At 45.4% G+C, this 27,883-nt stretch overlaps 1 protein-coding gene across 6 annotated transcripts in view; it reads right to left on the minus strand.

Moving 5' to 3' along the window:
- Positions 1-13,024: 13,024 nt before the first annotated feature.
- Positions 13,025-27,883, minus strand: part of SLC35F2 (solute carrier family 35 member F2) — a 101,466-nt gene continuing 86,607 nt past the window's right edge. For 4 of the 6 annotated variants that reach the window (XM_042907342.1, XM_042907341.1, XM_042907340.1 and 1 more), the window contains 6 exons: positions 27,519-27,646; positions 23,115-23,274; positions 21,637-21,793; positions 20,098-20,150; positions 18,845-18,999; positions 13,025-14,019 (listed from right to left, as the gene is read on the minus strand). In XM_042907342.1, coding sequence (XP_042763276.1) covers positions 13,834-14,019; positions 18,845-18,999; positions 20,098-20,150; positions 21,637-21,793; positions 23,115-23,274; positions 27,519-27,646 — 839 coding nt within the window. In that variant the 3' untranslated portion in view covers positions 13,025-13,833. The other 2 variants (XM_042907345.1, XM_042907344.1) reach the window with 2 other exon arrangements.

Consider the following 27,883-nt stretch of genomic DNA (forward strand, 5'->3'; position numbering starts at 1 on the left):
TCATAGGCATGTGGTGTGGTTCAGAGACAATGCTTATGAAGTGCTTAAAGCAGAACCTGCCACAGGAAGCCTGGATGTGCAGTGTTTTGATGTGTATTGAAGTTTGTCTTGCCCTTGTCTCTCTACCTCCTTGCCTGTGCTCCTTGAGTTCCATCCCGTTCCCTCCTGGAACAAGAGAGCAGTCGCTGTGCCCCCTCCCTGCTCCCTCCAAAATGCCACCCATCCCTAAGGGTCTCTAAATGCCTCCTTTCCCCCATCTCCCTTTCTCCCTTTTTCCTTTTAATTCATGTTCCAACATCACACTTTCTCTCTTTGATAGCAGCTGTCACATTCCACCTTGCATGGATTACATGTTTATTCATCCGAAAACAACGAGCTCCTCCTATGTTCCAAGCAGAGGATACAGGACCATGAACAGAGATACACAAAGTATCTGGACTGCAGTGGAGAACAGAGTTGTGCACATGTCTGTCTCTTCTAGATTATGCCTCCTGAAGGCAGGGATGAAGTCACACCCGCTTCATCTTCCTCATTCCCTAGTCACAGTAGCCACACAAGAAGCTTTAAGTGGATGGGGCACCTGGGTGGCTCAGTCGATTAAGCGGCTGACTTCAGCTCAGGTCATGATCTCACGGTTCAGGAGTTCGGGCCCCATGTTGGGCTCTGTGCTGACAGCTCAAATCCTGAAGCCTGCTTCAGATTCTGTGTCTCCCCCTCTCTCTCTGCCCCTACCCTGTTTGTGCTCTCTTTTTCAAAAAATAAACATTAAAAAATTTTTTTCAAGCTGTTAAGTGGATTGAAATATATTTCATTGAATTAAATTGAACATAATGTGATCACATTGGCAATGCCTCATTTGGGTCACTAGTTAACCCTCTTTTTTTTTTTTTTTTTTTTAAGGCAGGATCCACACCAACCCATGGAACCCATGGAACCCAGCAAGGGGCTTGAACTCACAACCCTGAGATCGAGACCTGAACTGAGATCAAGAGTGATGCTCAACTGACTGATCCACCCAGGTGCCCCAACCCTCTTTTTGGTTGCTTGTGACCAGAAGGACAGCTAGATTGCCCTTACATTTTCAACAATGTCCTTTCCCAAACCATTTCCTCAAGCTTTCTCTATTCGGGCTGTGCAATTAAGACAGATATTTTCTCCAGCCAAAGCCAGAAGGGTCTGCTTCCAGAGCAAGTGACTTACAGCTTTTCATAGAGTCTGTGTGAACAAAGCCTCTCCTTGCCTTGTGCCACTTCCCGTAAGAAGAAATTTATGTCAGTGACTCAGTGCTATAATAGACACATGGGGTTACTGTCAGTGAATGTGACAGGACTGAGCTCTGACTCTGAAAATAACGTCACGTCCCGAATCACAGAGTATTTGGATGGTACTAAGCCTGTAGGAGCCTCTACCATGGAGTGATTTGAAGTCGGCGTAGTACAAAATAAAAATGAACTGAATCATAAAATAAAGGTAAAGGAACTCACAAAGGACCGTTTTTTCCCATGACGGCTATTCTTAAAAATAGAAATTACCAAATTCAGAATGTTTTTTCTAATTTACGGGGGTGGCTGGCGGGGTCCTAAGCGTGTGCATCGTCTACATATTTAATACCCCAGAATGGGACCAGCTGTTAGTACTCGTGTAACACACAAAAATTCAAGTGAGGAAATTTGAAGATCTAATTGGCCTTATTAGGCTGTTCATGATGAGGTAGCATCTCAACCAGCAAGTAGGGGGGAACTCCCAGTTGTATAAAATTTAAGGTTTTCAAAGGAAGGAGGGTGGGACAAGGAAGTTAGTAGCAAAAGAAAAGACTGTTCCCCTCTGAGGGCACCGTCCCTCAGGGGGACGGCAGGAGGTCTCATTAGGCAGATCACCTCATTTTCCTTTGGGGGATGGAGAGGATCCATGTGATACATTACATCATGGGTGCTGACCAGAAAATTCCTGACTGACCAGTTAAGACTACATTTCTGGGGCGCCTGGCTGGCTCAGTCGGTGGAGCCTGTAACTCTTGATCCCGGGGTTGTGGGTTCGAGCCCCACACTGGGTGTAGAGATTACTTAAACATAAAATCTCAAAGACAACAACAATACTACACCTCTGGGGGAGTTTGGAAATGCAATCGGGTTAGGTATTAAGCCCCATCTTGGTGACGTGGCCTGGCGTAAGTGACTCCATCTTGGACCTGTGGTTTTCTGATACTCCTATTTCACAAAACCAAGATGGAGAAGCAGGGTAAGGGATTTAACCAATGTCGTAAAATTGGACCTGAAACTCCTGATTTGCATCTTGCACTCTTCCCAATAGAGCATACTGCACAAATATCAAAGGTGTGTGTGTGTGTGTGTGTGTGTGTGTGTGTGTGTGTGTGTGTGTGTGTGTTGGCATCTGAAGTGGAAAGTCTCCACAGAAAACCAGGTGGCTCCAAGGTGGCTAGGCTTCTGAAGGTCTAGGCTGACCTGCTATCTCTGTGGACGCACTTGATGGGAGTCTGGGGATCTAGGCCCTTAGGACTTGGCTCTCAGAGTCGAGCATCACCCACAGTACCCTGGGCCAGTCAGGGAGCTGGTTCTGGCCTCACTGCCGTGGAGCTGGGCTTCTGCTGCCATGGACAGAAATCCAGAATCAGGCTTGCTTTTCAGGGTCAACAGGAAGCAAGAGTGCTCGTCCCTCTGCTGTGTCCGGATTGGAGGCTGGGAAGAGAGTGTGAAGGGGAGGCCAGTTGTTCACTCCTCCCGTTAGAGGGCAGATTTCAGGCTCACAGATCGGCAATAAAACAGCTCTGAAGGCAGCCTTACCAATCTTTTAAGAGTCTCAGTTGCTGATGCTTGCTGGGGGAATATGAAGCCTCCAAAGTAATACAATCTCAGTCAGATAAATATCCTTTTACCAGTTATTAATTATCAGAACATCAATGGCAGGATTCGGCTCAACAAAGTCCCAGGGGCCTCCCATTCCTGTGTAACTCCGGTATTTATTTTCCGAATTTTTCATCATCTCAACACCACCACCTAGTGTCCACTTCTTTGATTTACCAGGTGCCTCCTTACCGGTTCAAGCATCCAACTCTGGTTTTTTTGGTTTGGGGGTTTTGGTTTTTAAGATTTATGTATTTTTGACAGAGAGAGCACAAATGGGGAAGGGGGGGGCGGACATACGATCCGAAGCAGGTGGTGAGCTTGATGCGGGGCTCGAACCCACGAGCTGTGAGATCGTGACCTGAGCCCAAGTCGGAGGGCTCAACTGACTGAGCCACCCAGGCACCCCTCAAGCATTCAACTCTTAAGACAGGAAGAGCAATATTCTCTGCTTGGGGAGATGTCTATGACATCTTGTTGAGTGAAAAAGAAAGAAAGAAAGAAAGAAAGAAAGAAAGAAAGAAAGAAAAGAAAGAAAGAAAGAAAGAAAGAAAGAAAGAAAGAAAGAAAGGAAATCACAAGGTGTTATGTACCATATAGTTCCATACATGTAGACTTGTATGTGTGTATATGTGTGCAAATTTTATTCATGTGAGTACATGCATAAAAATCTGGAAAGACGTTCTCCAAATTACTGATGGTGACTATCCCGATCTGGAGGAATTTTTGTTACCTTCTTATTCTTACCTGTATTTCTTCAGTTTTTCGTAACATTAACCATTTGTGTAAACAGGGGGAAAACAATTTTTCGAAGACCACATGAGCTCCCTAGATGAGAATCCACCCAAATTATTATTTTCTGAAATGATATATTCAGGAGAAACTTACTGAGCATGTACTATGTACAATCTTCTGATTGTGAGGTACACCGGAAAAGTCGGGTGACATCCTTCTACCAAAACACTAGCCACGTTTTAACGAGCATTTACTCCCTGCGAGGCGCTGTGCTGAGCGTTTAAACAATCCTGTAGGTAAAACTATTGAGGTTAAGAACACTGAGCTCAGAGAGCTTAAGGAACTTACCCCAAGTCACCAAGTTATAGGAGATTCAAATTTTAGGTCTTTCTCCAAAACCCAAACACTCAACTGGTACCCAACTCCCCTCCAAGTTTCTAAGAAATTCCCCCATGCTATCCACAAGCATGGATACAAAAGGGAGTTCGTATTTTTGAACACTAAGTACCAGGCACTTCTTTAATCCTCATAGGAATCTACGAAGAAGACATTTCTTAGAGTACAACCACATTACAAATAAGCAAAAGGTCATCCTTATACGATAACTTTACCTAAGGTCAGAGATAATGGCCCCAACAATGAGTGTGTCAAGCACGTGTTAAATGCCAGGCTGTGTTCTGAGTCTGTAACATGTACTGAGTGGTTAAAGCTTCCATGGGGCAGGAGGCATGATTACCCTTTTCATTTTGCAGATGAAGAAAAGGCTCAGGGAGGTTAAATGACTCGCCCAAGACTGCACCTAGTAAATAAAAGAGCTGAAGTTTGAACATAGGTTAGGTTTGGCAAACTGCATAGCCCAGATCCTGCCCTCTATTGGATGCTTCCCCGGGCTCAGGGTACGACCAACACATATTTGAGAAAAATAATGGAAACAGGAGCCTGCCGTCATCCCCATTTAACAGAAGAGGATCTGGGGCCCAATGACTTGAACACTATCACTGTCCACAGTCCCTCAGCTAGTTGAAAAGATTAGAGTCCAAGATGGCTCTGGTACCCCTGTTCCACCTGACGCCTGGATGTAAGTGTTTGTTAACCACAGACCGTTGGTGTATTAGTGTCCTATGTACTGTGTAACAAACAGCCACAAACTTAGTGACTTGACACAACACGAATTTATTATCTTCCAATTCTAGAGATCGTAAGTCTGAAATGGTTCTTGCTGGGTCAAAATTAAGGTGTGGGCAAGGCTATGTTCCTTTATGGAGTCTCCAGGGGGAATCTATTTTCTTGCTTTTTCCAATTTCTAGAGGCTGCCCATCCCCCGTACTTCATGGTCCTGTTTCCGTCTTGTCCCATCACTCTGACTCTGTTTCAGTATCTTCCCTGACCCTTCTACTTTCCACTGTCACTTATAAGGACCCTTGTGATTACATTGGACCCACCCAGTAATCCAGGATATTCTCTCCATCTCAAGATTGCAACTTGATCACATCTGTAACATGTAGGGTAACATATTCACAGGACTTGAACTTCTTTGGGGAGTCATTATTCTGCCTACCAGAAAGTACTGATCTTTAGAGATTTTATTTATTTGAAATTACAATTTAAAAAATTCATACTTATACTAGGCTGTTTTTATCACAGCAACGATAAGTCCTTGAGGAAGTTGCTATTTGGAGTGCCAAGGTCTCTTCTCACAGAGAGCAGACCCAAATTTCCTTGTGGGTTTGGCAGAGAATCCTAATCCCCTGGGAGAATGAATTCTAAGGGTTGCAGGTCACATCCCACAGCCACACTTCTGGACTGTAAGCTGCTCACCTCCGTATCAGGGTCCACGTGGAGCTTGCATGCCACCCCTTTTGCGCAGGACCCCCTCCACAAGCCTTGTGGTTTCCCATCCCGAGGTACCAGGACAGGTCACAGCTGGACGGTGGAAGGGAGAATTGGGTGGATCAAACGGAACAAGGAACAGTGCAAGATGAGGTAGGTCTGAGTGAAAGGAGTCAATGGGCATAAAGATTATTGGACACCCATTAACCAATATTACCAGGCACGGTAGAGAATGTTTTCACCACCCTAGAAAGTTCCTTCATGCACTTTTCCAAGGACCCTTGCGCTACCCGGCAGCAATTAACATTCTGATTTCTATTTCCTGTCAATGTTTCCCCGTTCTCTCTCTCTTTTTAATTTTTTTTAATGTTTACTTATTTTTGAGACAGAGAGAGACAGAGCATGAACAGGGTAGGGTCAGAGAGAGAGGGAGACACAGAATCCAAAGCAGGCTCCAGGCTCTGAGCTGTGAGCACACAGCCCGACGCGGGGCTCGAACCCACAGACCGTGAGATCATGACCTGAGCCGAAGTCGGACGCTTAACCGACTAACCACCCAGGCACCCCTTTCCCCATTCTCTATAAATGAGTTTTTCCTGTCTTTGAACTTTACATAAAAGGAATCATACAATATGTACTCTTTTCTTCTTCATTTCTTTCACTCAATATGATGTTTTTGAGACTTATTTACATCATCACATGTATCATAAGCACATTCTTTTTATCAGTGAGCGGCATTACATTTGTGAATACACCAAAATTTATTGATCCTTTCTGCTGATGCACCAACGTTTTCAAATTTTTGCTATTATAATTAAAGTTGCAACAACCAATCTTGTAGAAGGCTGTTGGACGGACAACTTTCACTGTCTCAGAGGGCCCTAGGCAGTAGCCCCCATGTTAGCACAGCAGGGCAGTATATAAGTAATGGGGGAGACCTGGTATATGTGTCACTTGAACAGTCGTACCTGAGGTCTGGTACTTATAAGCAAACTTCTTGAACCAGTGCTTGGCTTGTCAGAAGGCAGGGAAATAACGGCAGGACAACAGGACATTCCAAATGGAAGGATGTAGCTGCAGGGCGCCTCGGTGGCTCGGTCAGTTGAGCGTCTACCTCTTGATTTCAACTCATGATCTCATGGTTTGTGGGATAGAGCACCACGTCAAGCTCCACACTGAGCATGAAGCCTTCTTGAGATTCCCTCCGCCCCCCTCTGCCCCTCCCGTGTGCGCAAGAGCCCTCTCTCTTAAATAAGTAAATAAACTAGTAATTTTCCTATTTAAAAAAGTGAGGAATGAACCAATACCAAGAGAAACCAAAGAACGAAGGATGAAGTTGATAGGGAGGCCTTCCACTACAAACCTGCTGATACCTTATCCATGTAACCCCCTTGACTGGATAGAAGAATAACCTAGACTCTCAACCCTAGGGATTCTCCAACGCATACTTCCTAAGTTAGACCAGAGGTGGTGTTAATTAAGCAGGTAGTTGAGTGATGCCCGGATCATGGGCTAGGAATGTCAGGTTGGGACAAATCTGTATCTCTCAATCTAGGAAGTCACGAAAGGTACTGTATCACACCACCCATCCAGCATTGGGGTTTTGCTGGGCAGGATGTGGGGGCAAGGAAATGAAGAATGTAGGTGAGGAGGGACGAAATCCAAGCAATCAATCACAGACTCTGGGCAGAATAGGGAGAAGAATATTCTAGAAGGGGTGAAATGAAAGCAACCAAAGAACGAGAGTTCAGAAGGGCTGGAAAAACAAACAGGTATGCTGGGTTTAGGGATGTAAATTGTGCTCAGAATATAAAATATGGGAATACACGAAGCACTTCTAAGTGATAACAAGACACAGATGTATCACGAGAGCAGCAGAGAAATTAAGGTAACAGTCATTGGCATGGAGGCCATAAATAAACTGTGCGATTCAAGTGTGGGCAAGTCGTCCACATGGGCACAGATCATCCAAGTTATGGAGGAAGTTGGGTGGGAAGATAGTAGCCAGTGTCAAAATCCTTAGTGAGGGCTTATGAGTGACGGGGAGGCAGGAGTTGGCTGACCAGATGGAGAGATGGAGAGAGAGAGAGAGAGAGAGAGAGAGAGAGAGAGAGAGAGACTAAAACGAAATATGGGGGCACCTCAGTGGCTCAGTTAAGCGTCTGACTCTTGGTTTTGGCTCAGGTCACGATCTCATGGTTTTGTGAGTTCGAGCCCCACGTTGGGCTCTGCACTGGCAACACGGAGCCTGCTTGGGATTCTCTCTCTCCCTGTCTGTCTGTCCCTCCGTCACCTGCACTGTCTCCGTGTCTCTCAAAATAAATTAATAAAAACTTTGGCGAGGGGGGGGAATGCTAAATAATGAAATGGGAAGATAATAAAATGTACAGTTGCTTTGTTGGAAATAAATTTTATTGCTCTGAGAAAAATCACAAAGTAATCACTCTAGTGGGCCAAAAATAAAAATACTGTTGGCAACAAATTTTACTGCTATGTCAATAAAGCACAAGTAGTTATTAATCCCCATCAGAGAAATGATTACTAGTAAATGTTATACTTCAAAAGGAAAATCGCTAGATTTTTCAAAGTTGATGGTTTATTCTTAAATGTAAGTCATACTAAATTTAATATAGTGGAGTGACTGTGCAGATGACAAATCTGTGGGTTTTTTTTTTTTTCTTTTTCAGCCAGGAAGGCACCAGAAAACTGCTCTACCTACCTTTATTGACAGCAGCTTCCCTTCCAAAGGGGATGGGATAGCAGAGACTGAACATAGTTATTGCCCCCGAATTTGGTGTGGACACAATGGAATACCTTGGAGAATCGTCTCTAAAAAGGTGAGTTACTTTCATGGCTTTTGAAGTAGCAAGGGATACATCCCTTAGGAGGACCTGATGGTCTACTTGGGGGAATATTCTGTGTTTTGAGGATTGAAAATTTAAAACTGCTTGATCCCTGAAAGTGTAGACCCCTAGACAGGAAATAAAGTCAGTAGCTTTGGGCAAGAGATATATATTAAGTGCATGAGCTCAGCTGACACCTTACGAGATGACTGTTTGAATTTGAATGCTAAGTATTAAGGACCGTGAGCCAGATGGCCAGGCTTCAGCAGGTTCAGGTCGTTCCCTGGAGAACCACAACGCACCATATCAAGTCTGGGCCCACCTGGATCGGCACAGGCCCCACCCAGAAAGGAATGGCACCCTTTGTCATCCAGAGAACCATCTTCTCCATGGTAATACCGTATATTTGGGAAGAAAATCAACAGAGCCTCACAAAGCAGAAACCAGTGCTCCTGCCTATGTAAGTTGGACAAAGCACCCTTCGACCATCACGAATGTGGTGCCATCCACAGTCCCAGGGGCGTAGGACTCTCACCTTCCCTAGTCTCTTCTTGTCCCATGCATCCCTGTCTTGGGGATCTCTGTGGGTATCCTCCCATAACCCAGCCAAACTTCTTCCTAGATTAGCACGTCATCCCTGAACTCCAGGCAAGTAGAAAGTGCCCTTCTGTCTACAAACAAGTCTCCCAGCCAGGGGCTCTGCCTGACCTAGAGTCTTCCTGCTCTACTCCCCACAAAGAGATGGGGCATAACCTAAGTTCGTGTATCATGACCCAAGAGTTCTTGGGAAGTACACTATGCTCCCCAGCCAGCTGTGGCTCTCAACTGGGCCACACACCCCTGTTCTGGCATGGCTCACACTGTAGTGAGCAGATCAAGAATCAGGCCCTGGCCCTCCCCGTCTTGTCAAATCCTCCGAATTACCGTATGCCAGTTGTGGCCAATGAAGGTACCATTTACACTCAACCCAACAGGTGGACCGGAAATTGAAGTTCTACAGGAATGCCTCTAGCTGTGTGTCAAGGGTGGGGGCAGACTTGCTGGGGCAGCTGCTATCAGTCCTACGGACAAAGCAGTTTCTGGAGAAATAAGATGTTGGAGGGTAGGGCTGGGGAGGAGCTGCTGACGGAGGGGACGATGGTCTGTGTCCCTCTGCACCCCCATTTAAGGTGCACGCATTCACCTGCCAGCCTTTTCACAAAGACCAAACTGGGTAAGCTCTCACGTGGGCTCACAAGACCGAGTGAGAATAGACATCCCAAAGAATGGGAAAACGTGAAATACTTGGGCCGGAGCGGGAGAGCACGGTCACTTCGCAGAAACAAAGTACCATCTGTGGTCGGGGAAGGTGGGACTCCACGTGGTAACTCCAGACACTAGCACCGCTAGCCCCCTCCATCATACCTGGTGTGCAGAATCTGGCCTCCCCACTGGGCAGGCCACAGGCAGTCACTGCTCACCGCGGGTTGGTTATATGGCACCATCTGTATGCTTGTTAAGGTCACTTGGAGCCAGTAATTGTTCAAACGACTTCCCTTCCAACCTAAATTCCTTCTCCAAAAGTATCTGCACTTCAGGATTGCTTGAAGAGGACAGTATTTCAACCAAGGAGTGAAGTGCATGACAAAAGCCATCAGGAGCAGGAAGTCTGGGACATTAAATCCTACAAGTAAAATTCTGCTCTTCTGGAGAGCCTTTACTCCCCTTGAGATACCATTTCTAGATTGCCAGACGTCTCCGAACGCCCTAGGACTGTGGGAGAACTGCACGTTCAGCATTACCTAATTTCCTCATAAATCACTCGCCTTTTAATCAGCTAAGTGGCTATCTGCTGAAGTTCCCTGATTTATGCGTATCTTTTGAGGGCTGAGGATGCGTCCAGATACTAAGTGATTAAATGTGGATGAAAATGGCACATCACCATAATAATGACAGAAAAGAGAGTCGTGACTAGGCAGACAGAAGACCTCAGAGCCCATGCAGACGGCGTCGTAAAAGGGCAGGCTCCAGAGCTGCAGGGAAAACGGCACGATCAGGCTGGTTTTTACATGAAAATCTTCCCAGCTCCTCTCACTAGACACGCACCTGCTGGCTCAGCAGCTCCAGGGGAACCGCAGCCCCTCAGAATTCAGTGTTTCAAGAGCCATGGGGGCTGCAAGCTGCCAAGCTGAAAGAAATCTTGGCATCTGTGTTCCCACACGCCACCAAACTCTGCCCTGCAAGAGAGGCTTCCACTTCTCTGAGAATTCTATCCTTCACCTGCTCATCAAAGCCAATCCCTGCTGAAGGCAGTCATCAGAATACCCTCTTTCAAAACAAAACACTTCGATTTAATAGGATATTACGGAGGTACTATAAAATGACAATGGTTTATGTCACAGGTCTCTGTAAGGAACACCTGTTAAAGCGCCACCTGCTGGGCACACCACAGATAACACATACAAATTCTCCACGAGCCACTGGTCCCAGAAGGGTGAGAAATGTTAACCGCCTGTCCACAAGAGAACCTACTTTCAGAGCGCAAACAGTGAAAATGGCACCAGCAAAGACTGCTCTCCTTCCAGTGTTACCACAGTCCAACTGCACAATTTATTACTTCTGTACGACACTAGAGAACAACCTAGCAGCCCTATTGTAACATTCAGGAGGGTTTTTTTAATGGTATGAATATCTACAAAAAAAAGACCGAAACATCAATACTGTTCTAATAGGCTGGAAAAGTATTTACAGGAGGTTCTCAATGTAAGAACGTATTGTGTTTCAAAAGCTTGTATGTGAGCCGGATATTTGAAGACACATTTTCCATGGAAGTGTTATTATGGAGACCGGGAAGTGACAGTCTTCATGAACTAAATATTGAAGCCAGGACGCACAGCTTTGTGGTACCATTATTCAATTGCTGAATGTCATTCACAGCATTGCATCTCTGGAAGACCGAATTCTAAGGTTTAATTCAGGATGCTAACGCGGGAATTCCTTTGCCCCTGCCTCTCCAGAGGGAGCAGGAGATGAGAAAAAACACCAGGTTTAGGGGGATGGGTGGAAAGGGCAGGGCAGGGCAGGGTAAGATAATACTGCCTAAAAGTATCTGCATAAAAACCCTTACTTTAGATCAGTCTCCCCTTAAATTCTCTGAACTGGGACCAAAGACAAAGTTCACTTAACAAATGCCCAAGAGGTGAGATGAACAAGGTCTAGAAAGATGAACAAAAGCCACAGTGGACCTGAAAGAGCTCAGCCTGTGGTGAAGAAGGGCAGGTAAACAGCAAGCGCTCAGTGAGTGCTACAAGAAGATATGAACAAGGGCCCCGGTAGCCTACAGGAGCAGAGGCCCGGCCTGGATGGCCTGAAGAAGGCTTCAGAGAAAGAGAGGACAGTTGAGCTAAACCTTAACAGACACGTGGGATGCTGTCACCAGAGATTCTCCATTTCACTGTCCCTACATACAGGTTTATGCCAAAGCAAGATATTTTAAAAAGTTTTTTTTATGTTTACTTATTTTTTAAAAAAGTTTATTTATTTTTGACAGAGAAAGAGAGACAGACAGAGCATGAGTGGGGAAGGGGCAGAGAGAGGGAGACACAGAATCTGAAGCAGGCTCCAGACTCTGAGCTGTTAGCACAGAGCCCGACACGGGGCTTGAACTCACAAACTGCGAGATCATGACCTGAGCTGAAGTCAGACGCTCAACCGACTGAGCCACCCAGGCGACCCTGTTTATTTACTTATTTTGAGAGACAGAGAGAGAGAGAGAGAGAGAGAGAGACAGAGAGAATCCAAGCAGGCTCCATGCTGTCAGCGCTGAGTCTGATGCAGGGCTCGAACCCACAACCCGCGATATCATAACGTGAGCCGAAATCGAGAGTCAGATGCTTAACCGACTGAGCCACCCAGGCACCCCCCAAAGAAGGACATTTTAAGAAATAATGTACTAATCAAACTGAAAGTCTTCCCCAAAGGGCCAAACACTGTAACCTAAACTTGTCCACTCATTGGTAGCTGTGAATGGTACAGAGCAAAAACCAACCATTAGTTTTAATCAGCTGCAGAGAATAAAAGTTTATTTCACTCAAAAAAGTAAAAAAAAAAAAAAAAAAAAAAAAAAATTAGAGGTGTCTGGGTGGCTCAGTCAGTTAAGCATCTGACTTTGGCTCAGGTCATGATCTTGAGGTTCACAGGTTCAAGCCCCATGTCGGGCTCTACGGTAGTGCTACAGAGCTGCCTTGGGATTCTCTCTCCCTTCTCCATTTGCACTCGCTCTCTCAAAATAAATAAATAAATTTTAAAAATACATATTTAAAAAAAATTTAATTAAGATAATTCAATTTTAAAAAGATTATTCTGGCAAATAATGATCTGTGGGTTCACTCTGAACTTCCCTCCATCCCAACACAGCCCCAGACAGGTCTGCCACCTTACAGAAAGACATGATCCTAAAATGTTAGATATGGAGAAATCTGGAATATATAAAGTTATTAAAAAAAATTTTAACATTTACTCATTTTGGAGAGACACAGAGAACAGAGCGTGAGTGGGGGAGTGGCAGAGAGAGAGGGAGACAGAATCCGAAGCAGGCTCCAGGCTCTGAGCTGTCAGCACAGAGACCGACGCGGGGCTCAAACCCACTGACGGTGAGATCATGACCCGAGCCGAAGTCAGACGCTCAACAGACTGAGCCACCCAGGTGCCCCTAATAAAGTCATTTAAAATCCAAAAGGGGAACTGGTTAATCAAAGAAACCACACAGTGAATGTATTTCCATGACATCAAAATCTTTTAATAACATGAACGTTTACCCTCAATTTCTTTATTACATTAGAAAAAAGTTTACATACACAGTTTTTGTAAAGTGGCATAGTGATAGATGATGTCTCATGGCACGTTACAAACACTTGGTGAGAAGTAGTGTGGCACCCTCTTTGAACAACGGAGAGAGGGTTCCTCAGTCTACTGTATGGACCCTTCTTTCCTACATCTATGATACTCACACTTGTATCTCGGGATTTCTCAAGGGCTACCCCACCCATGCCGCCATATGCAATCACCAGACCTCACTGTGGTATAAAGGCCACAAGGCTTGTGGACAACGATTGTCTCAACGAGACAAAACCCAGAAGCCTCTAACTGTGGAAACCGACCCCAAACCACACCGACTCCCCCAACTTCTGACTGCCCAGCCCCGCTGGACAGCCCACTTTCAGGCCCTGTCCTGAGGCTGGATCGTGCCTGGTTGTCTCCCCGCAATGCTCTCCCACCTGTGCCTCCGAGACCCCAGTACGGGGACACAGCTTGTCTCCCTGACACTAACAGGTATTGGTTCTCAAACAGAGACACGATCCCAGCCACCCTGTCTTCTGTTCTATTTTCATAGTTCTACTTTTGATATATTATTTTGTATTCCTTTGTAAAATTTAACCACTGGATCCAGTCCAATGCTACGGGGCTCACTCCCCACCTACCAATTTTCCAAGTGTCCCCTCGGTGCTCAGCGGGCTCTGCTTGCCCCCGGCGACGGCTCCCGGCTTCCCAGGAAGCCTCAGGCGTGTGCGCCCCTTCTTGTCCAGCTACAAGGCGGCCGAGGGGGTCTCCTGCAGGTTCTCCTCGAGCTTCAGTCCTAGGTTGTCAATTCCGATGCTGGTGATGGGCGGCACGCTGCTCTCTGCCGGCTCGGCTGTGCGCGTGGGGGTGGAGCAGTAGAGGACGAACCCCACCATGATGACGGTGAAGGACAGGAGGTAGAGCCCCGAAAACTAGGAGGAGAACAGGCTACGGGTCGTGGTCTCCGACAAACACACGATGGCTGCCGCCCTTTGCCAACTGTGCTTTCAGGGTGACCCTCTCACAATCCTTTTTTCCTGAAAGTTGCCTAAGGAGACACTCGCTCATGCCCCAAACCCTCCAGTACGGATGCCGGTGATCGTACGCACTCTGGCGTGGGGGGCCGGGACCCGGTGCCAGGCTGAGACCGGGTCGAGCAATGTTCCCCGTTGACTCAAGCCAACCCGGTGGTCCCCCCTCCCATTCACGTGGGAGGCCGGGCCCCGGCGCCAGGCTGAGACCGGGTCGAGCAACGTTCCCTGTTGACTCAAGCCAACCCGGTGGTTCCCCCTCCCATTCCCCCCCCTCTCAAGGGCATACGAAAGCCTTGTCAAGGCTGAGAAAGTTAATTCCTGAAGCCTGTGGTCTGCAGGTGTTGGCAGTAATGCTACCTCCCTTTTTCTACCCCGAGTCAGATAGAAACAAACATGGGAATTGTGTTTTGCTAGCGATCTTATCAACAAGGTCTTGTGACCTGTCTAGAAAATGCACAAGAAACACAGAACTAAATGTTTTGGTGGGCAGCGATTATGTGAAACCTGTTTATTCTTAGAATGACCTAACCCATAAGAGTCTGGTTATAAAAGATTGTGTACAGCAACAATAAAGCCGTCACTTGGGCCATCAGCCCAGGGAACCCTCCTGTTCCCAAACTTTCTCTTCTCTCTTTTTTTCTTGCATTCCCCTACCCTCAGGACCCTGACCTCGGTGTTTGTCGCGCCGGCCGCGACACTCTGGCCACAGCAGCTGGTGCCTCAGCCAAGGGGACACTTGGATCTCTAGAGAATGGAAATTTTGCCTCGCTCTGTGATAACCCAGCTGTACTCCCACCTTGCAACCAGTCCCACTCAGTGGAGAGAATCGAAAGTCAGCCTGGACACCATGAGAGAGTCAATTTCAGACCATAAGCACAATTTATAATACTGATGTGAAACAGAGGAAGATAGGACCTAAGATACAATGTGGATGTACAGATGTGACAAGTTCTCAACAACCCTTCATGTGTGAGAATGTGGTGAAATCCATTTTGGGGGCACCTGGGTGGCTCGGTCAGTTAAGCGTCTGACTCTTGATTTCGGCTCAGGTCACGACCTCATGGTTTATGGGTTCAAGCCCCACATCAGGCTTTGTATTAATAGCTCAGAGCCTGGAGCCTGCTTCCGATTCTGTGTCTCCCTTGCTCTCTGCCCCGCCCCTGCTCATCCTTTATCTCTCTCTCAAAAATAAATAAAAATAAACTTTAAAAAATGAAATAAAATCCACTTTGTTAAAATATAATAAATTATCTTGTCCCTGCAGGCAAGTGTTACATAATCAAATTTATGGTGGACTGAGCAGATTCAGATTTTTAGAGCTCGAAAGACCATTTCTCAGCAACGCCTCCAACCCAAAGAAGTCACTGCTGTAAAGTGCAGGTAGACAAGCACAGGGAAGGGAGCCCCTACAGGAGGAATCCCCTGCCCTCTCTGCTCCCAGAAGGACTGATTACAGCAAGAACCCGTTCTGACAGACACACCACCGAGACATGGAGTTCCTGGTGGCTTTCTCCAACCTGCCCCTCTCTGTTTAGGAAAACAACTACCCAGAGCAAAATGCAGTGAAGACACAACACTAATTCACTGTGTATTCTTACCAAAAATGGCCTGACATACCCCCAAAGTTTAAATAAATATGCACTCTGTATATTCACTCTCATTGGAGTTGAGGATCCATACAAAACGTCAAGTATTAAGGAAATTAACATTGTTTTTAACAGCACCAAAGATAAAACACAGAAAGAGAAAAGCTAAAGACTGACCAAGGATGGTGCAGTAAAACTTAGGGAAACTAGGCAGCACGATTTATGTGTAATGAAGTGCCTAGGACCATTTTTTTCCCTTGCAACAAGCGAACTCAACTTATGAATGGTCCTGCTAACCTGATTTTAAAGTTAAGAATGGGGTGTGCTATTTGCTCAAGCCAATAAATATTTTTAAACTAGCTGAGATTTCATAGTGTACCCCAAAGAGTTCTAATGTCTAAAAAGAGTTCTAATAAGGGGGTGACAAACAAAAACAATCAGAAAACACAACAGGTTGGGAAAGGAGATGAGGAGAAAGAATCTAGATACACTCCCAAAGGGGGAAGGAGGAACTAACCAGGGGTGTGAAATGAGCATTAAGAGCATTGCTGCTCATCTCCAGCAGTGGGCTTCTGCCAGTCACCATTGGTTTCCACACGTTAATTTTTTAAAGGCTCTCGATTACTTCTTCCCCTTGAGACTTTAGAACTCTTTAAGGAATGGAACAGCCACAGCCCTCGGCAAAGTGCGGAAGCCTTCAAAGTCAATGACAATGATGCAAAGTCAGTGTTGATGTCAGGCTGAACAGCAGAACCTGGCTTTAGTTCTGGGATCAATACTCAGCACGATCCTCAACACACAGCTGGTATTTAATAAATATTTGTTGGGGAGAAAATATTCAGAGTATATTAGGGAAAGTTAAAGCTATTTAGAGTACCCTAAACGTTTAAAGTCAGTGTTATAAAGCCAGTACTTATGTTCGCCTATAAAATGTTCACTGTTACTTGTGGGTAAATCTACATAACTTGGTCAAAACATGTCCTCTTTGGTTTGGTGGTTTTAAATGTTTAGAAGAAAAAATAACTTTTCCTTTTAAGAAGCAGGTGATCAAATGGAGACACTTCTCTTAGAGGGGAGAGACTCTGAGGAAACGGGGTTTCCTGAATTAGAGGCTCTTACCTTCACCTTTTTTCTTACTTTGAATTCTACCCTTTGTATCTGGATCTATGCAGGAAGTTTCTTGTAGCTCCTCTGGTCGGTAAGTATTTACTCAAGATCAATTCCAGAGGAGGCAAAATTTTTAAACTTTTTCAACTCTCTGATTTTTTAAAAAATCAGAGCCAAAGTGGGGCACCTGGGGCTCAGCTGGTTAAGCATACAACCTCAGCCCAGATCGTGATCTCATGGTTTGTGGGTCTGGGCCCCGTGTCGAGCTCTGTGCTGACAGCTGAGAGCCTGGAGCCTGCTTGCTATTCTGTGTCTCCCTCTCTCTCTGCCCCTCCCCCACTCATGTTCTGTCTCTCTCTGCTGCCCTCTCTCAAAAATAAACATTAAAAAAATTTTTTAATAAAAAATCAGAGCCAACATTATTTTAGATACTACAATTGTAAAAAAGTGGTAGTATATTGGGCTTATAATCCTGTCTTTAAAAACCGGTTCTACACTAGGTATCTTCTTGAAGCTCTGAATGGTTTTCCACCTCTGTAATTTACTCTGAAGATCACAGCAGATCTGCTCTTTGCTCTACAAGCCTCAAAACAGCCTTTGACCAAAACAACCAAGTCTGATCTAAGAGTGAGCTGCTAGACATGCAGGGACAAAGAAACATACAGCAAAAGAACTGGGAAGGAATTTTAAAGTCTGCATGCTCCAATTCTGAGAATAACAATTTAAAGGTATGTGGTCAAAAAAATGGCTTTTTCATATAAAGTTAAGAGCAGTGAAAGAGGAAATATCTGCATGAAGGGAGCTTATAATAAGTAGTGGCAGGTGTATTTTCACTTCAAAGCTTTTATTTCTTTAACCTTACTTCTTCCTTCCCACTTGGGTATTATTTTACTTAGAAAATTTTACTTACTAAAAAGAAAAAAGTACAGGTGAGTGAAGTTGTATGTAACACATAACCTGCCAACTGCTAAGTTTAACTGCAAGACAGAAACACCATCACCTCCTAGTGGTAGCTATGTGAAATGCAAGCACAGCATCAAACTTTCTTGCCTCCCTCCCCAACAACTCACTCACTTTGAAGGCCTACTTTGTAGCCCTTAGCAATTGTTCTCATTAAAAAAAAAAAAATCTAGGCTTGTTAGATCACTTCTCTGATTCATTTTGACATGTTATTTTTTAATGATGCTGCCAAGAAGCTATAAATACCCTTTCAGTTTTAGTTCAGGAATACCTTAACCAGCAAGATTGTAAAGATAACAGCTAGCTCCTATTACATGTAACCTTGCAGGGCAAAAATGGTTTATGCTTCTTTAAGCAGAAATTTCTGAGAACGCACGGAACTAGGCTTTGTGAGTTCACAGCCAATTCCTGGGAATAGTGTAAATCTGTGCCAAGCAATTTCTGCCTGGATACAAAATTCTACAAGGACAAAGGACTGTAGTTGTTGTTCCCAAATGAAACTAAAATTATCAAGCAAGAGCCAACATTCTAACTATTTGTTCAAATCGCTTGCTGTGATGGCAAGCTTGTCAATAGGCATCTACTGAAGGTACAACTAAAGAAAGACGGGTTTCTGATGCAGCAGTTCTCAAGCTCCCAAGACCTTTGAGGGTACCCAAGACCCTTTCAGAAGTCTGTAACATCAAAAGTCTTCTTATAATACTAATAAGATGCTACTTGCCTGGAGCGCAGGGGGACTTTCCAGTGAAATTCTTTTTTTTTTATGTTGATTCACTTTTTGCGAGAGAAACAGACCGAGCACAAGCAGGAGAGGGGCAGAGAGAGAGGGAGACACAGAATCGGAAGCAGGTTCCAGGCCCTGAGCTGTCAGCACAGAGCCCGACGCGGGGCTCAAACTCATGAATGGTGAGATCATGACCTGAGCCGAAGTCGGACGCTTAACCGACTGAGCCACCCAGGCGCCCCTGTCAGTGAATTCTTGCCCCAAAAATGAGGTTTAATTCTGTATCTAAAATATTAAAGCAACCCGTTACTTCTTTTAGACCAAACAAGTGTTCCTATTTGCTTACCTTATAGCCAAACAGAAAGAGTCCAAAGAAAAGACTGTAGAGGTCGGCTGTCAGGATGCCCAAGTTCACAGAAGTGGCACTAGTGACCTGAATCACCAGCGGCATAAAGCTGTACAGGCAAAACATACAGAGGGCAAACGCCACAAACAGCAGGGCTGTGGGGGGACACAAAAGTGGAATATCGAATATCACAGGAAGAAATCAGAAGTCAAAGACACTCTGAAGGCTTGGCTGCCGTATAAAATTCCCTAACTGTTTAACATACTATCTACAAAGTCTCTTGTTAACACTCAGCATTGCCAATGAGGCATAGAAAGCTCTCAGGAAAAATATAATAATAAGACATGACATAGAGGAAGGACTTCAAAACTCCAACAGGGTGTCAGAGGGGGAAGGGCACAGAAACTTGCTCACGGTGGGACTGGTTCAACAGCTCCAGCCGCCCCAGGCAGAGAGATCTTGTGATAAAAGGTCAATAAAAGCAGAATAACGATCAAGAAGAAACACCCATTATCTTTTGTTCATCTCATTAAATTCAGTGTTCCCAGAAAGCACAGTATAACCATCCTCTATTGGACAGTGTGGGTGCTCACTATTTAGCTTTGCAAACGCCTCTTCAATCTCACCCCCATACCCGACACACACCCACACACACCCACTCACACCCCAGCAATCGAAGTTATTTAACTGAACTAAATTATCCAAGCCCGGCAAATGAACACGGCATTTTACGTACTGCTTATAACTTCTTTCCACCCATCATTAAATAAGGTTGGAGTCTTTCCTGTTTCACCACTGTTTTCTTCTACATTATTGATTAGTGCAGGTGCCCAGGAATACCAAAGAGAAGCAAAGGAAGGTGGTGGGTGATTACGTGCCATCAGATGATTCGGGTTAATGTTTCACAAATTACATCAAGCAGACAACCTTCACAAGAGCTTTGAGGACTCGTGATACAGATCTAATTGACAGGGAGTGTGACCGAAGGTCAGTCTTGCTCAGAATTCCTAGGACAGCAAAGCTATTCCTGAAGGTTAAGGTTAAGAATTAACTCCTGTGGAAGGTTCATTTACAAGTTCTCACGGAAAGCTCCCTGTAGACCACTGGAGCCCTCTGTGTACTGAATTACTCTGTGATTTTACAAAAATGACTAAATATTATGTAAATGAAGGTATTTATTTCTTGATGCGTGTTTTTGTCACTTAGAGGAAAAGGATACTGACCAAAAAAAGGATGAACATTTATGAACATACCGATTTTCCAGTCCCACTGAATGCTGGCAATATCCTTACATTCAACGATCGATCTAAGATTAAAACAAGAGGTCACAGTGAGATCTTACTCATTTTCACTTGTTTATAAGCATTTTAGTTGCTATACATCAGCTAAGGTGAAGAATTATGTTGATTCTTTTTTGAGGATTACATTGATTTTTAAATTTTGGTAAGTATGTTTAATAAAAATGACATAGAGGGGCGCCTGGGTGGCTCAGTCGGTTGAGCGTCCGACTTCGGCTCGGGTCACGATCTCGCGGTCCGTGAGTTTGAGCCCCGCGTCAGGCTCTGGGCTGATGGCTCAGAGCCTGGAGCCTGCTTCCGATTCTGTGTCTCCCTCTCCCTCTGCCCCTCCCCCGTTCATGCTCTGTCTCTCTCTGTCTCAAAAATAAATAAATGTTAAAAAAAAAAAATTAAAAAAAAAAAAATGACATAGAATAAAATCAAAGGGGCCCATAAACATGTTTTATGACTGTAGAAGCAGTTTTCAAATAGTGGTCAGCTATAGAAGGAAAACATGACAGTGTGTCTTCCATTTGAATAGGGAGATAATAGTTTCTGGAAATCATTGAAAAACAGTCTTTCTTGGTAATGCCCCAACCACACTGTAAGCAGAAATCCCAAGCATCATGCACACGTAAGAAAATGAGGCATAGGGGCGCCTGGGTGGCTCAGTCAGTTAAGCGTCCGACTTCGGCTCAGGTCACGATCTCGCAGTGTGTGAGTTCGAGCCCCACGTCAGGCTCTGTGCTGACAGCTCAGAGCCTGGAGTCTGCTTTAGATACTGTGTCTCCCCCACTCTCTGCCCCTCCTCTGCTCATGCTCTGTCTCTCTCTGTCTCAAAAATAATTAAAAACATCTAAAAAAAAGAAAGAAAATTAGGCATATTTTTTGCCATTTCTAGAATCTTCTAGGGGTGCTGGGTGGCTCAGTTGGTTAAGCATCCAGCTCTTGGTTTCGGCTCAGGTCATGATCTCACAGTCTTGAGTTCAAGCCCCACACTGGCCTCTGTGCTGACAGTGCAGAGCCTGCTTGGGATTCTCTCTCTCTCTCCCCCCCCCCCCCACTCTCTCTGTCCCTCCCTACCTGCTTGCTCTCTCTCTCTCAAAACACATAAAAATAAACAAAAAACAAAACAAAACAAAAGAGTCTCCTCATAGATAGTTAGCAAGTCACCGATTTCAAATCGGAATCTGGGCCAAATCAACAATGAACAGTAGTAGCTAGAAAGTGATCATGTATGATAAATGTGCTTCTTTGGGTTTTTTTTGTTTGTTTGTTTTTTTGTTTAGTTTATTTTTGACAGAGACAGAGGGGGAACATGAGCTGGGGAGGGACAGAGAGAGAGGGAGACACAGAATCCGAGGCGGGCTCCAGGCTGTCAGCACAGAACCCGACGCGAGGCTCGAACTCACGAAGCGTGAGATCATGACCTGGGCCGAAGTCGGACGCTCAACTGACTGAGCCACCCAGGCGCCCCTACTTCTTTGGTTTTTAAGGGAAATTTTAGACTCTTACAGCTGTATGCCACTGATAATGGTTCCAAATAGGCCCACCATTCCTAAAAACTCCTGCCTGCTCAGCTTCTTCACGATATACTCTTCACACACATTAGAAACAGCATAGAGAGAAGCTCCAAGAAGGACCAAGATGTCACCAATCAGCACGTCACTACCTGCAGGAAGACAAGGCACAAAACACAACACAGTGTCAATATAGGGGACCCTCGCTGGCTTGCTTCCAGCAGTTTATCTGGTTCACGTTCGTTTAAGTAAGTCTTTATGGAAGGACAAACCCTGATTTCTAAAAGTTTAAGGACCCTTCTTCTCCTCAATTTCTGGCACAATTCTGCCGTGATTTTTCTCACAGTTCAACCCCTCAGGAGACTATAAGATCAGAAAATGGAGCCATAACGTAAGGCCTCAGGAAATGATTCTATGACAGAGAAATTGATGGAATTTATGGCAGGGGATTAACTGAAAACTACAGGGAAGGAAGCTACCCAGTCAAGGTTATCTTCTCTCAAAGGGCACAATAAAGTCACTCGGAGGTTGGGTGAATTCGACACCGTATTTAGATTTTATACCATCAATTGCCTGAACTTTGGCCCAAAGCATGTCCACGTCCACATGTTCTCATCCATGGAGCCACTGAAAAAGAGGTCAGTCATCCAGTGGACATGAAACTTCCTTTTGATAAAAAAACCCAACAATCTACGGTAGCTTTTCCAGTAAACTAATCTCAATGTATGGGCCCGAAGATTAATTGTAAATATATCAACAACTGTCTCTCTCATGAGACGAAACAAAACTATTTATTGTGACAAAAAGGCACGAGCACCGTGCACAGGTAAGAACATAAAAAACTGCTTTGCAGGGGCACCTGGGTGGCTCAGTCGGTTAAGTGTCCGACTTGGCTCAGGTCATGATCTCAAGTTTATGGGTTCGAGCCCCACGTCAGGCTCTGTGCTGACAGCTCAGAGCCTGGAGCCTGCTTCAGATTCTGTGTCTCCCCCTCTCTCTGCCCCTACCCTGCTCGTGCTCACTCGCTCGCTCTCTCTCTCTCTCAAAAATAAATAAACATTAAAAAAAAAAAAAAGCTGCTTTGTGGAAGTGGTTACAACAGCAGAAGCAAATAGATCTCAAAATAAAAAACTTAAAAGACAGTTTATAACCAAGACACGTTTTCTGTCTTTTACCATATATCTTTGCAATATAAAAGCAAAAACACGAGGCGCCTGGGTGGCTCAGTTTAGAGTCCGGCTCTTGGTTTTGGCTCAGGTCATGATCCCAGGGCTGTGGGATCGAGCCCCGCGTTGGGCTCCTCACGGAGCATGGGGCCTGCGTGGGTTTCTCTCTCCTCTCCCTCTGCCCCTGCCCCCTACTCCCATTCTCTCTCTCAAAATAAATAAATTAAAAATTTTTTTAAAAAAAAGCAAAAATACAATCAAAATTTTTTTCTGGGATGGAACCAGAAACAAAGTAGCACAGCCTCACCTGAATTGTCTTCTCTCCCTGCGAGTATGTCGGCACCGACCATCGTCCCCACGCCCAGCAGACAGACAGCTACAGCAATCAAGTGGACCACTCTGTATCTTGCATAAAGAACAAACCACGAGAGCGCCATCAACACAGGAATCCCAAAGCAGTCCAAAAGCTGCATGGAAGGAGAAACAAACAACTCAAACCATCTCTCCTCAGCTAAACGACGGAGTCAGCACCTAACTACTACCAGCTGTGTACATTTCGTGTGCATTTCACGGATTTACCCCATTGCCTGGACTCCCCAGTACCTGGGTTAGCTCATCTAACCTTCACGATTCTAGGAGACTGAAAATGCATTTCCCATTTCACAGAGCAGGAAAACCAAGGCGCAGAGAGGTCATGTGAGCTGCCCCAAATCCCACAGTCAGAAGCGGGAGAACCGGTTGCTGCCCCCAGGAATTCCTCCCAGCAGCCGGTGCTACCTCGACACTCCTGCCTGTGTTTACCCGTAAGTCCAGGAGGCAGAGCTGCGGGGCCCTCGTGCACCCTCGACCCGAGTCAACAAATACTTTCGCCCCTCCCAGGTGGGAGACGCAACAAGAGAAGCTGGAGACGAAGGTGTGAGACACGGCCCTCGCAGGCGGAATAAGTCATCACACAACCAGATACTTCAGTGCCTTTGGGCCAAGAGCTGCAGAGAAGTAGCAGGGACTGTCAGAAGGCCCCGAGACACCAGCGCCCTGAGCAAGTGTGCGGCCCCACCGCGTGGGACAACACCTGCTCCCGGCAAATCCTCTGGCTCATCTCCATCGTCTACTCCTAAACACTTGCCACGCCTCTGATACTGCCGGGCGGAAAGGCAGGGGAGTGAACAGTGGCAAGATCCCAGCAAATCCAAAATCGGTGGCAAGATAAAGAAAAAATGGGGCATTTTATTCACTCGATTCTCGAGGTCACAGATTTTGCAGAGTGCATTCAAGGATAAAATACATGCCATACGCTAATAATACTCCTGAAACTGTTTTATTGCTCACTCTGTTTTTTGTTTTGTTTTGTTTTTAACCTTGTCGCTGATTCGCTCTGTAGCTCTCTGGTTTGGGACAAGGCAGGCCCCTAAATCTCCAGCAGCCTGTTTCATGCTGTCCACCGCTGTTTAGTGATTGCCTTTCACTGCAATGTCGTTACTGGAGGCGGACGCGCCGACATGGGAATGGGCACTGCGCCTTGTTATTTATTCCAGCTGCAGAACGCTAATCCCCTAAGTGCTTTACTGAGCCTGCCGGAACAACAAATCATTAAGCGATGCACATGGTAATAGCCCGTCCCAGAAGACACCAGCAGAATCCAGCCATGATGACTTAACAAAGTCTACACTAGAATTCCTTCAACAAAAAAAGTACAAAAGGTCACTCTCAAAAACTCTCACAGGAAACTCCCTATCCTGAAATCGTGTCTTCAAATCAAACTTATATTGGCTCTATTTTTTAACAATTTTTGGCGGCCATATAAGGGAACTGCCCATGGGGTGCAGCCACTGACCAGCCGCGTGCTCCCCAGCCGGTCCCCCTCTGCGTCAAAATATGAGAGGAAGAGAGCAGACCCAGATGATCTCACGGGTCCCTTCTTACCATAACGTCCCATGACTTCTCATCTGATACCTAGCACATATGGGCTTCTAACTACATCGATTCTCCTTTTCACAATGTACTCTTGGTGATGGAAATCTTCTCTTTGCTACTTTCAGTCCCAAGAGCCTCCCTATTTAATTTAATCTTTAAAAATTATTGGACAGCCACAGTAGACAAGGCACTATAAGTAAGACGCTGGGGGAAGCAGAGGTACAAAAATGAGTTAGATTTTATTAGAAATACCTTATTAAAGACGGAGCACAGAGGAGAACATGAGATTGAATCAGCCCTTAGAGAATGGAGGATGGGGGCTTCAAAAAGCACTGTGTTCTAGAAAGAATAGAGCTGCACAATGCAGGAGAAGCTGGCTGAGGGTGGGGAACCAGCAGAGGTGGCTGTAAAGTGAGAGGAAGCACGAGTACCAAACTAGCCCATGGGGTGTCAATGGCCACGTCGTGAGCACCATATTACATTACTGGTAATTACTACATTACTGGTCATAATTACAGAATCTTTTTAAATTTTTTTTAGTGTTTATTTTTGAGAGAGAGAGAGACAGAGCACAAGCGGGGAGGGCAGAGAGAGAGGGAGACACAGAATCTGAAGCAGGCTCCAGGCTCCCAGCTGTCAGTACAGAGCTTGTGGTGGGGCTCGAGTTCACGAACTGGGAGATCATGACCTGAGCCAAAGTCAGACACTTAACTGACAGAGCCACCCAGGCACCCCCGTAATTACAGAATCTTTGAAGGAATCCTTAGGGAGGAGGTTCAGAGACCACGTGGCCCAAACTCCCTTTCACCCAGGCCACAGATTTACTCAAGCAGAGACTCGGCTGGAAGGATCCCAGCGACACACACCCTCCGCGGAGCTGGGAGCTGTAGCGGTCACATGCCCTTCTCGTACTGTACTCCTTGCGAGCACCGAAAAGCAAACACCTTTTGACAACCAAATGCTTACATTTTCCTAAGAGGCTAAAAGTGAAAGAAATTCTTTTCAGTGGTAAAGGACATGAACTTCAGTCAAAAAGACCCAACTGTAAGAGTTCCACTTAGCTGTGTTTAGACCTTGTACCATTTCAAAACTTGTCATCGTCAGTCGTCAAGAGATCAAAGTTTCTGGGAGCTCTAATCAAGTAATTAAATTGTGCCTGAAATTATAAGGATAAACGTGACTAGAAAAATGCCATCTTCCACACTCTCATACCCTCATTACTCATAGCTGAAAGCACACATAATCCTATTCATGATGAATTTCATTCTTTCAGTAACTCCTGGTCTTAATTGTTATGAAATCCTGGGTTTTTTACGTGCCTCCTGTGGTATCCGTCTTAACCCATATTTCCCCAAGCCAGTCAAAAGCCAAAAAGTCTGCTGAAGACAATCCTTAGCACAATTAGTACAATGTTACAGAACAGAAAACACTTAATAAGATGCATTCAGCATTTGGGGCGCCTGGGTGGCTCAGTCGGTTGGGCGGCTGACTTCAGCTCGGGTCATGATCTCACGGTCCGTGAGTTCGAGCCCCGCATTGGGCTCTGGGCTGATGGCTCAGAGCCTGGAGCCTGCTTCCAATTCTGTGTCTCCCTCTCTCTCTGTCCCTCCCCCGTTCATGCTCTGTCTCTCTCTGTCTCAAAAACAAATAAACGTTAAAAAAAAAAAAAATTAATGTATATTCACATGGGAAAAATACCAAATTTTCACCAATCCTTTTGTCTTCCAAGTGAAATAAGTCCAATTTCAGTTCAATTTTTTCCATGGTCCTAAAATGTGAAGACGAAATAAACACATCTCTGTATTTTAGGGGCACCTGGATGACTAAGTCAGTTGAGCACCTGGCTCAGGTCGTGATTTCACAGTCATGGCATCAAGCCCCACATCAGGTTCTGCAATGGGCATGGAAGCCACTTGGGACTGACTCTCTCCCTTTTTCTCCCCCCCCCACCTCTCTCTCTCTCTCTCTCTCTCTCTCTCTCTCTCTCTCTCTCTATATATATATATATATATATATATATATATATATACCTCTGCCCTTCCCCCACTTGCATGCTCTCTCTCTCTCTCTCTCTCTCTCTCAAAAACAAAGTTACAAACCTATTAAACTGTGAAGCGTAAACCTGACCCCGGAGTCTCCCTTTATAAACTGTGTTGTTGTTCCCACTAGTGAGTCGGTGCCATCACGCAGCCCGTAAGTCTGCTAACATTAAGACAACTGAATCAGTCTTCCTCAACCCCACCAAGTGAAAAAGTACTGCTCTGCAGGAACACACTTCTTTCAATCCATCAAGAGTCAACCTAAAAAAGGAATAAGGAGCTCGCTCTTGCCTTTGGCCACGCAGGACGCTGAGTCTCTACCCCATGTGTCTACGAGGTTCCTTCCAACAAGTCCAATGGCCCCTTTGTCTTGAATATCTACTTTACTAGCAAAGCAGTTTTCTGTGGCACACAAAAGTATACTCACTTTATGGGCCATGTTCAAACAAACTTAAAACAACTCTTGTCAACATCACAGCATCAATTGCCAACTAAATATTTCTGCTTCCTTCGGTATCAACTGTTCTACTGGGGAGCAGCACTGGCAGGTTGGGAACTGATTAACTTGTATACGTTTTCACTGATTCCAGGAGATCTTAATCACTAGCACATATGCTCCCCTGAAAAACAGATAGCATCCACCCGTGTTTAGATTTCCTGCAAGGGAACAGGTTTTCGATAAAGTTGGCCTAGCAAACATGGCTTCAGCTTCTTTCCTTGAACTGAAAACTCCAAACCGGTCAGAGACTGCCTCTTACCTGGACACTGGTTAGAGTCGTATACTGGTACGCTCTGACAATCAGGTAATTGGCTTCCACGTCCGCTAGTCCAAGCAGGACGTACTTCCACCATTTTCTCTTCAAGATGTGCAGAAGGTTATCACTACCTGGTGGAAAGAAATCTGGGTTGGCACATGTTGCTTGAAAGCAATACCATGGGGATGCCTGGGTGGCTAAGTCAGTCAAGCGTCCGGCTCTCGACTTCGGCTCAGGTCATGATCTCGTGGTTCACGAGTTCGAGCCCCACAGTGGGGTCTGCACTGACCCCTGCTAGGGGTCTCAGTCTCCCATCTGCACTGACAGTGTGGAGTCTGCTTGGGAGTCTCAGTCTCCCTCTCTCTCTC

The sequence above is a fragment of the Panthera leo genome, chromosome D1 (genome assembly GCF_018350215.1).
Source record: "Panthera leo isolate Ple1 chromosome D1, P.leo_Ple1_pat1.1, whole genome shotgun sequence".
In the NCBI taxonomy this organism is placed as follows: domain Eukaryota; kingdom Metazoa; phylum Chordata; class Mammalia; order Carnivora; family Felidae; genus Panthera; species Panthera leo.